This window comes from Sapajus apella, unplaced genomic scaffold (assembly GCF_009761245.1).
Source record: "Sapajus apella isolate SASKATOON/1434 unplaced genomic scaffold, GSC_monkey_1.0 scaffold410, whole genome shotgun sequence".
Lineage (NCBI taxonomy): Eukaryota > Metazoa > Chordata > Mammalia > Primates > Cebidae > Sapajus > Sapajus apella.
In genome coordinates, this window is record NW_022437346.1 from 35443 (window position 1) to 45962 (window position 10520).

Genomic DNA, 10520 nt, shown 5'->3' on the forward strand with positions numbered 1-10520 from the left:
AGGCAGGAGAATTGCCTGAACCCAGGAGGCTGGAGTGCAATGGCGCGATCTCGGCTCACCGCAACCTCCGCCTCCTGGGTTCAGGCAATTCTCCTGCCTCAGCCTCCTGAGCAGCTGGGATTACAGGCATGCGCCACCATGTCCAGCTGATTTTTTGTATTTTTAGTAGAGGCGGGGTTTCACCGTGTTGACCAGGATGGTCTCGATCTCTTGACCTTGTGATCCACCCGCCTCGGCCTCCCAAAGTGCTGGGATTACAGGCGTGAGCCACCGCGCCCAGCCCATATTTTAATTCTTAATGTATGGAAGTTTTTCAGACTGTTGTGCTCACCATTTTCAATCAGATTGATATCATTATAACAAAATAACTGACCCATAAAGACATTCACTCCCCCTCCTTTCCCAATCCACCCTCCAGAATGAAGCCACTTTCTATAACTTTGTCACTAAATCCAAAGGTGAGTGCCAACAGTTAGGAATCTTTCAGTTGCAAAAGATAAAAAGCCCAACTCAGTTGCCTTAAACAAAGAAGAAATGTATTATTTGATGTGACAGGAAGGCCTGAGGTGTAGACATTTGAAATTTGTAGGGTTGGTTAATTTGGTGGCTCATGGATGTTTTCAAGTAGCCCAGCCTTGTACTCTACCATCACTAGTGTATAGGCTTGGTCTTCAGCCCGCTGCTCCTCTTGGTCAGGACAGCTGTGGTTCTAGGCATCATATCTAGATAAGCCAACAGTCAAGGGAAGAAGGGGACTGTTTATTTTTTCCTTTAGTCTCTCTTAAAGAGTGAGAAAAATTTCCCCAGGTATCCTAGCAGACTTTGCTTTTCCACTCATTGGTTCATACCAAGTCACAACCTCACAGCCTTAGAGCTTTCGTTAGGAAGAGGTATGGTGGTGGGATTACTATGCTTGGCTTGGATTGGTCAGGATTTACCCTCAGAGTCATGTGGGAGAAGGGTGGAAACCCAAACAGTTCAGGATTCTGCCCTCAGGAAATAAGGGGGAAAACTGCTGTTGGATAAACCACCAGCAGGCACTGGTACAGCCTGTGCTTTGTGGTTTAAGGGCCTGCTAGTTACAGTGACAGTTAGCTAGTTACTCTTTCCATGTAATTTTCTTAAAGGTATTAAGTTTTAGGCCGGGCGCGGTGGCTCACGCCTGTAATCCCAGCACTTTGTGAGGCCGAGGCGGGTGGATCACGAGGTCAAGAGATCGAGACCATCCTGGTCAACATGGTGAAACCCCGTCTCTACTAAAACTACAAAAAATTAGCTGGGCATGGTGGCGCGTGCCTGTAATCCCAGCTACTCAGGAGGCTGAGGCAGGAGAATTGCCTGAACCCAGGAGGCGGAGGTTGCGGTGAGCCGAGATCGCGCCATTGCACTCCAGCCTGGGTAACAAGAGTGAAACTCTGTCTCAAAAAAAAAAAAAAGAAAAAAAAAAAGGTATTAAGTTTTTCTAAATATTAAGCTGTAACTTTCACTTTCTCTTGAAGACACAGAAAGGGAGTCACAAGACACTGTTGCAGAGAATGATGATGGCGGCTTCAGTGAGGAATGGGAAGCCCAGAGGGACAGTCATCTAGGGCCTCATCGCTCTACACCTGAGTCACGGGCTGCTGTCCAGGAACTTTCCAGCAGCATCCTTGCTGGTGAAGACCCAGAGGAAAGTATGTGCATTTCTCTATGTTGCAAAGTCATGGATTACTTTAGGCGGCTGCATTATCAATCTTTTCAAAAGTAAAATGAATTGAGAGTGTTACAATCTAATTCTGTATCACATATAGCTTTTAGTGGGAAATATCAGTAATAGTGCTTTTTATTATTAAAAAATTGGTTAATCCTAAGACCTAAAAATAAATAAATAAATAAAAAGTTGGTCGATAGGCCAAATTCTTCCCTTCAGACTTTTTAAGTTGGCCTTTTACAGCCTGACCTTTTGGCATTTATTTTATAAAGCAAAAAAAAATTTTTTAAATTATTCCAATAAGACTTCATGGCTGTAATATACTTGTCTACAAAAATTTCATTAATATGCTTCACTCTGCTGTACAGAGACCTGGAGATTTACGTGATACAACCTTGTATATTATTCCTTTGTTGGCAAGTGCCATATTTTATTAATTTTAAAGAAAAAGAGATTTAAGATATTGGCAGAAATGCAAGTATTTCTTCAGTGTCTTGAGATGTGTCCCGCTTGATAGATTTAAGGTAACACATAGGGCTTCTTAGGAACAGCAGCCATTAAAGCCCCTTGGTTAGGGCTCAACCATCTCTTCAGGTAGTCTTAGAGATGTGGTTCATTGAATGAGTTTAGCATATTTCCCAAGTTATTTTTGGTTTTCTTGTTTTTGCAAAAGTGAAACTTGATTAAAACATTGCAACAAGAATATTAAGTAGTTTTAAAGAAACAAACACCCAATTTCCTTAGCATCTTTAATTATTAGTCACTAATTATGACTTTGACATTATCCTTCAGTTTGAGGAGAACAATTTTTACACCTTGTCCTCAAGCTTTTAACTTGAGTCAGAACCTTGACTGGGCATATTCATGACTTTACTGCTTGGCTGATTTTCCCAGATATCAAAGCCCAGCCGCAGCCTATGACTTGCACACTCCTGGGAAAGTAGACGTATCTTCCTGCTCTTAGAGCAGGCTTTAGCTTGCCTTTGCTGGGATTTTTTTCTGCCCTCAGTTACCACCATAATTAGGTTGCCTCTTCTGCTACTTTTCTTTTTTCTCACAGGCACCAGGAACCAAAAGAAAGAATATGTAATAGTTGTTGACCAGAGCAGTAGCGTAATTCTTACATGACTGCCTTTTCTAATTTGAAGATTCTTTCTCCTGAGAGTACTCTTTGTGTCCTCCTCCTCTTCATCTCCAACTCTTTTTAAAAAAAGGAAACTCTTGTATTTCCCCTCCTAACTTCAGATCAGTATTTTCTTACTCTGAATCCAATATAAAGTATAACAGACGTGTTTCATCATCTTATCATTCAGCACACAACGTCATTGTTTCTGATGGTTTGAATATGTTAAACCAGACTTATGGGTACTTACAAAAAGGTTCAGTTTACACCAGAAGTCAGTTGCTAAAAGGCACAAATGTCTTCCAAAACAACCTGTTAAAAAGTCAACATTTAACATTTAATTAGAAAACTGATCAAAGGATCTGAATGTATAGTTCTCCAAAGAAAATGTAAAAATGGTCAATAAACACATGAAAAGATACTCAACATCATTAGCCATCAGGGAAATGCAAATCAAAACCACAATAGATACCACTTTATACCTACTAGAATGGCTATAATAAAAAAGATAGACAATAGCAGATGTTGGTGAGAATGTGAAGAAACTAGAATCCTCATATATTGCTGTTGGGAATGTAAAATAGTATGGTGATTTTGGGAAACAGTTCGGTAGTTCTTTAAAAGATTAAATATGACCCAGTAATTCTACTCCTCCATATATGCTTGAGAAATAAAACATGTCAACACAAAGACACATACACAAATGGTCATAGTAATATTGTTATAACAGGCAAAAATGGAAATAACCCACATGTCTATTAACTGATAAGTGGATAATAAATGTGGTATATAGATACAACAGAATATTGCTTGGTTATAAAAAGAAACAGTCTATCAGTAGTACACTTAGGATGAGCCTGTTACTGGGCTGTTGGCTGTGGGAAGTAAATCTTGAAATTCGCTAAAAGACCAGCTACCTTTGCAGTGAATAAAAATGTCTTACATTTCTAATTTAAATTTTTGTTCAGTTTTATTATTCAGCTTTAAAAAGGAAGGGAATTCTGACATGTTACAACATGAATAAATATTGAGGATATTATGCTAAGTGAAATAAGCCAGTTACAAAAAGAAAAATATGATTCTGCTTATATCAGACTATTAAACTCAATAGAGTCAGAAAGTAGAATGGTGGTTGCCAGGGGCTAGGGGGAGGGAAATGAAGAATCACTGTTTAATGGGTATAGAGTTTCAGTTTTATAAGACGAAGAGTTCTGTGGATAGATGGTGATGGTAGCACAGTGATATGATTATACCTAGAGTCGTTGAACTGTTCACTGAAAAAGCGTTAAGGTGGTAAACTTTATGGGTATCTTACCACAATTAAATTTTTATTTTTTATTTTTGTTTGAGACAGAGTTTCACTCTTGTCGCCTAGGCTGGAGTGCAGTGGCATGATGTTAGCTTACTGCAACCTCTGCCTCCTAGGTTCAAGCAATACTCCTGCCTCAGGCTCCCGAGTAGCTGGAACTACAGGTGCATATCAAGACACCTGGCTAATTTTTGTATTTTTAGTAGAGACAGGCCTTCACCATGTTAGCCAGGCTGGTCTTGAACTCCTGACCTCAATTGATCCGCCCACCTTGGCCTCCCAAAGTGCTGGGATTATAGGTGTAAGCCACTGCGCCTGGCCAAAAAAAAATTTTTTAAATACCATTAAGAAGCAGAAGGCCAGGTGTGGTGGCTCATGCCTGTAATGCCAGCACTTTGGGAGGCCTTAGTGGGTGGATCACCTGAGGTTGGGAGTTTGAGACCAGCCTGGCCAACATGTTGAAACCCAGTATCTACTAAAAATATAAAAATTAGCCAGACATGGTGGCGCATATCTGTAATCCCAGCTACTCAAGAGACTGAGGCAGGAGAATTGCTTGAAACCAGGAGGTGGAGGTTCCAGTGGGGCGAGATCACTTTAAAAAAAAAAAAAAAAAGGAAAGTAAGTTATCAGCTGAGAGAAAATACTTGCAATCGTATTGAAGTCCTGTTAAAGGACTGGTATTTAAGATATATATAAAGGATGTTTACAACTTAATAAGAAGACGATAGCCCAAATTTAAGATAAGAAAATGCTTTGACTAGACATTTCACCAAAAGAGATATTTAATGGCTAATAAGCATATAAAAAGCTGCTTAACATCATTAATCAGCGTGCTAGAATCAAAAGACTAACAATACCAAGTGCTAGTGAGGATGTGAAGAAACTGAAACTCTCAGTTGTTGCTGGTGGAAATGCAAACTGGCACAGCCAGTGTGGAACATGATTTGGCAGTTTATCAAAAAGCTAAAAACCTAAACTTACATAGCCCAGCAGTTGCACTCCCAGGAGTCTACCCAACAGAAATGAAAGGAATCCGTTCCCACAGGGACATGGTCATGAATGTTCATAGCAGCATAATTCAGAATAGTCCCCAACTGAAAACAATCCAGATGTCCATCAACTGGTAAATGGATAAGCAAACCATATAATGGAAAACCATTCAGCTTCCAGTAACTTCCAATAAAAAGGAAGAAACTATAGACACATGCAATGTCATGGATAAACCTCAAAAGCATTATATTATATTTTATATTATATTGTATTATATTATGTAAAATAGGCCAGGCACATACTGTATGAGTCATGTGAAATGTGCAGAAAAGACAAATTTATTAAGATAGAAAACAGTTCAGTGGTTGCTTAAGACCTAGGGTAGGAGGGGAATTAACTGTAAACAGGTACAAGGTACCTAATGGGGGCGGTGGACATGTGGATCGTGATGATAGTTGTACAACTCTATAAATTTTCCACAATCATTGAATTGTCTCTTAAAGTTTTATGACATAAATCATAGCCCAGTGAAGCTATTTTTTAAAAAATCAGATGATAAAGTGATGCCTATTTCATAAGAATCCTTGTAAGAATTTCTTAGTACAAGTGCTGGGTATAAACTAGACATTCAATAGACGACAATTATTACTTATTGTTATTGATAAATGGCAGCATCTATAGTTAAGACTCCAGAGACAGTCACATAGAATCTGGAACTCCTGTTGTAGAAAACGAAAAAAGAAAGAAAACCCAGCTAAAGCCTAATTTTATGTATCATTTACTGACTTTTCTCATTCATTGTGGGGTTGAGTAGGGCAGTGATTTTTTTAATTGTGAAATCATAGCAAACAGTGACCAACGTTTTAATATTTGTAATCTTTCCTTTTTAGGGGGAGTAAAACTTGGATTGGGAGATTTCATTTTCTACAGTGTTCTGGTTGGTAAAGCCTCAGCAACAGCCAGTGGAGACTGGAACACAACCATAGCCTGTTTTGTAGCCATATTAATTGTAAGTGTACACTCAATAAGAATGTGCCTGAACTCCTAATGTCAAAACTCCGATTCCACAGTCCCTTTAAGGCAGTTCTGTTTTAACCCCAGGTGGGTTAAATGTTCCAATTATCTGAGGAGCTTTTTGATAATTGGATCTCACCTCAGTACACAGTGCAGTCACTTGGGAGCTTTAAAAACTGTAAGCTCTGCCCTGAGATATTCTTATTTAATTGTGTAGTTTTAAAAAGTTCCTCAGGAAAAAAAAAAAAAAAAAAAAAAAAAGTTCCCCAGGAAATTCTGGTAAATATTTCTGTGTAGGAACCACTGCCTCAAGCCCAGCAGCACAGATATGTAGGAAATTAGCTCTGCAAGGTCAGTCTTCCAGGGGTAAACAGATCCTCACTTAGTCCCAGAGACTTAGTCACTGAGAGTTTGGTGGTGGTTTTGCATTTAATGACACAGCTTATAGCATACAGTGTTACTTAAGACAGGAAGCATCTAGTGAGAGGAGCTAGTGCCTGCATGACCCGACATAGATCTTGCTAATAGTGCTACAGCATGAACCCTGAAGCTTTCAAAACTATGATTTTTTTTTTTTTTTTTTGAGACAGTCTTGTTCTGTCACCCAGGCTAGAGTGCCTAGCTGACATGATCTCAGCTCACTGCAACCTCTGTCTCCTAGCTTCAAGTGATCCTCCTGTCTCAGCCTCCCAAGCAGCTGGGACTACAGGCATGCACCACCACACCTGGCTAATTTTTGTATTTTTAGTAGAGATGGGGTTTCGCCATGTTGGCCAGGCTGGTCTCAAACTCCAACTTCAAGTGATCCGCCCTCCTCGGCCTCCCAAAGTGCTGGGATTACAGGCGTGAGTCACTGCACCCAACTTCAAAACTATGATTTAAGTAAATGACCCATAAAATATTTCTTACTGCTATTTTTACTAAAGATGTGATATCTTGGCCGGGCACAGTGGCTCACACCTGTAATCCCAACACTTAGGGAGGCCGAGGTGGGCATATCACCTGAGGTCAGGAGTTTGAGACCAGCCTGAACAACACAGTGAAACCCCGCCTTTACTAAAAACACAAAAATTAGCCGAGCATGGTGGCTGTGCACCTGTAATCCCATCTACTTAGGAGGCTGAGACAGGAGAATCCCTTGAACCTGGGAAGTGGAGGTTGCAGTGAGCGGAGGTTGCACCACTGCACTCCAGCTTGGGTGACAGAGTGAGACTCCGTCTCAAAAAGAAAAAAAAAAAAGATGGTGATACCTTTGACATCTAGTATGTGAGTGAAATTAGATGAGAGGTTGGAGAAGACTGCTTATGCATTCATTTTGTGATTACATTTGGGGTTTATCATGATTTTGATGTGTTTTACTTCTCCTTTGAGGTTCATTATCCCGATTTCAAAGTATTTATTTGTATGTGTTGTATCTCTTAAGAAAATTACTTACTCTGAATAAACTGAAATGGTACCTAGCCTCCAGACTTTCTAGTGTTTCAGTAACTAGGGTAAAAAATGAACTCTATTATATGCTGCTCTGTGTTTACCAGAAAGCAATATACTCCTCATAAATAAACTGTTATTTTATTTTTTAAACACTGCAACCTCGCCATGCTTCACGGAGGAGCCTGTGCGGGAAGAATGCTCCCGCATAGCATAATGAATGCTCTTCACCTCTGGGTTTTTAACCAGCCAAACTAAAATCACAGAGGCCAACACAGTATTTAAGATAGAAATTTCTGCATCTTTTAACTGTTTTTAAAAATAGCATTACTTATTTTCAGATTTTCTTTTTTTTTTTTACCCCGCCCCCCTATTTTCAGATTTTCTTTCCTAGAATTAGTGGATAAAATAATGTGAACGAATAAAATGACATAGTGAACCTTATGAAACAAACAAAAGCTAAGTTTTTTTCATAGCTCTTCCAGATTTAATGAAATGTCTGTTCTAAAATTTAACCCTGAAGGAAAATACTCAGTTAACTATGTTAAAAATCAATACTTGTGATTGCGTTTTACTTAAAAATGCCTTCATAATTATGTGCGAATGTGTGTCTTTTCCGTCTTCTCCACAGGGTTTGTGCCTTACATTATTACTCCTCGCCATTTTCAAGAAAGCATTGCCAGCTCTTCCAATCTCTATCACCTTTGGGCTTGTTTTCTACTTTGCCACAGATTATCTTGTACAGCCTTTTATGGACCAGTTAGCATTCCATCAGTTTTATATCTAGCATATTTGCAGTTAGAATCCCATGGATGTTTCTCCTGTGACTTTAACAAAATCTGGGGAGTACAAAGGTGACTTTCCTGTGTCCACATCTAACAAAGTCAAGATTCCCAGCTGGACTTTTGCAGCTTCCTTCCAAGTTTTCCTGACCGCCTGCACTATTGGACATTGGAAGGAGGTGCCTATAGAAAACAATTTGAACATACTTCATCACAGTGAACTGTGTCCCTCGGTGCAGAAACTACCAGATTTGAGGGACAAGGTCAAGGAGACATGATGGGCCCGGAAGTTGCTGTGCTCCATCAGCAGCTTTCCCTCGGTCGCAGGAAGATTTCACCAACACTGCGGACTCTCAGGACTACCGTTACCAAGAGGTTAGGTGAAGTGGTTTAAACCAAATGGAACTCTTCATCTTAAACTACATGTTGAAAATCAACCCAATAAATCTGTATTAACTGAATTTGGAACTTTTCAGGAGGTACTGTGAGGAAGAGCAGGCACCAGCAGCAGAATGGAGAGGTGGGCAGGGGCTCCAGCTTCCCTTTGACTTTTTGCTGCAGACTCATCCTTTTCAAATGAGACTTGTTTCCCCTCCTCTTCGAGTCAAGTCAGATGTGTAGATTGACTTTGGCAATTTTTGTTCTTAAGCACTGACACTTATTACCATCTGTGATTGCCATTTCTTTCCAAGGCCAGTCTGAACCTGAGGTTGCTTTATCCTAAAAGTGTTAACCTCAGGTTCCAAATTCAATACATTCTGGAAATCACAGAACTATTTCCCATCGATTCTCCATAATCCTGAAGTCAATTTTGGATTTTCCACCAAATTCTGAATTTGTAGACATACTTGTAAGTTCACGTGCCCTGGATGCCTCCTCTGTCCTCGTTCTTCTCTCACTCCCACACAAGCAGTCCTATTCTACAGCCAGTAAGGCAGCCCTGTTGTGATAGCAGATGATCCCGTTATTCTAGGGTTTTACTCTGTATGATGAAAAGAATGTGTTACGAATTGGTGCTGTCAGCCCTGCTGTCAGACCATTTCCATAGCAAATGAAATGTATGCCCAAAGACAGTAGAATTAAAGAAGAGTAAAATGGCTGTTGAAGCACTTTCTGTCCTGGTTTTTTGTTTTTGTTTTTGCTACACTATAGGTCAGAATTTGAACTAATAGCCAAAAGTTGGTGATTCATGAGTTATGAACTAGTTGTATCAACAGAAAGCAAGAGTTTGAGGAAAGCCATAATTTAGCTGTGGGAGAACCTGAGGGCAGAAGGAGAACCAACTGCCAAGAGGAAAGAGAACAGGCCTCCAGCAGCGAAGGGGATTCGGTGAGCTAATAATGTCAAGGAGAAGTTTCAGGTTATCCTCACCAGCTCCACAATGGGTGCTTTGTGGTCTCTGCCTGTGTTACGTTTCCTCTCAATGTACCTTCGTGTGAACTGGGCAGTGGAGGTGCCTGCTGCAGCTACCATGGAGTTTACGGTCTGGGCAGCTCACGTCAGGCAAAGCACACAAACAGCCATCAGCCAGTGGGCCCAGGGCACCTCTGGACGAAGCCTTGCGGGGACACAACCTTCTTTACTACAGAGAGCCTGTAGCCATGGTGATCAGACCGGAAGAGTTTGTGAGAAACTTATTTTCCTCCTGTGGCTGAGGAGGGGCCAGCTTTTCCCTCTTTTGCCTGCTGTTTTCTCTCCTAATCTATCATATGATTTGATCTGGTTTAGAATTTTCTTTGGAGTTTAGAATATTTGTTTTCTGTCCCAGGATATTTTTTATAAGAAACTAACTTCAAGAGTAGTGTGCTAGTACTAACCTGAGTTTAAATTAAAATTGGCTTGTATTAGGCAGTCAGAGACAGGAAAAATAAGAGCTCTGCAAAGAAAATAGGGTTTAAAGTAGTAGGTCCTATCATCTCAATTCATTTTTTCCGTGAAACTTCCTTCTCCCAAGATTCATTCCTTCTCTCAGACATGTGGCAGTGTGGGTATTGTCCTTGAGAAAGCACAGCTACAGCAGAGCCCCCTGAATAGCAATTTGTGATTCGAAGCATTCTTGAGGGATCTGTAATCTAGACTAGCTTATTTCTTTAAGGATCCCAAATGTGTTGCATCTTCCATGGTAAGTTTCTCCTCTGAAGAGGGTACGTGGGGTGTGTGTGTTTAAATCCTTCTTATGTA

The 10520-nt window shown here is 40.3% G+C and overlaps 1 protein-coding gene across 2 annotated transcripts in view; it reads left to right on the forward strand.

The window, feature by feature from the left end:
* Positions 1–9449, forward strand: part of LOC116545850 (presenilin-1) — a 44826-nt gene extending 35377 nt beyond the window's left edge. Inside the window, exons 7-9 of one of the 2 annotated variants that reach the window (XM_032272288.1) lie at positions 1500–1673; positions 6006–6124; positions 8189–9449. In XM_032272288.1, coding sequence (XP_032128179.1) covers positions 1500–1673; positions 6006–6124; positions 8189–8344 — 449 coding nt within the window. In that variant the 3' untranslated portion in view covers positions 8345–9449. The remainder of the gene's footprint in view (positions 1–1499; positions 1674–6005; positions 6125–8188) is intronic. The other variant, XM_032272289.1, reaches the window with a different exon arrangement.
* Positions 9450–10520: the final 1071 nt, after the last annotated feature.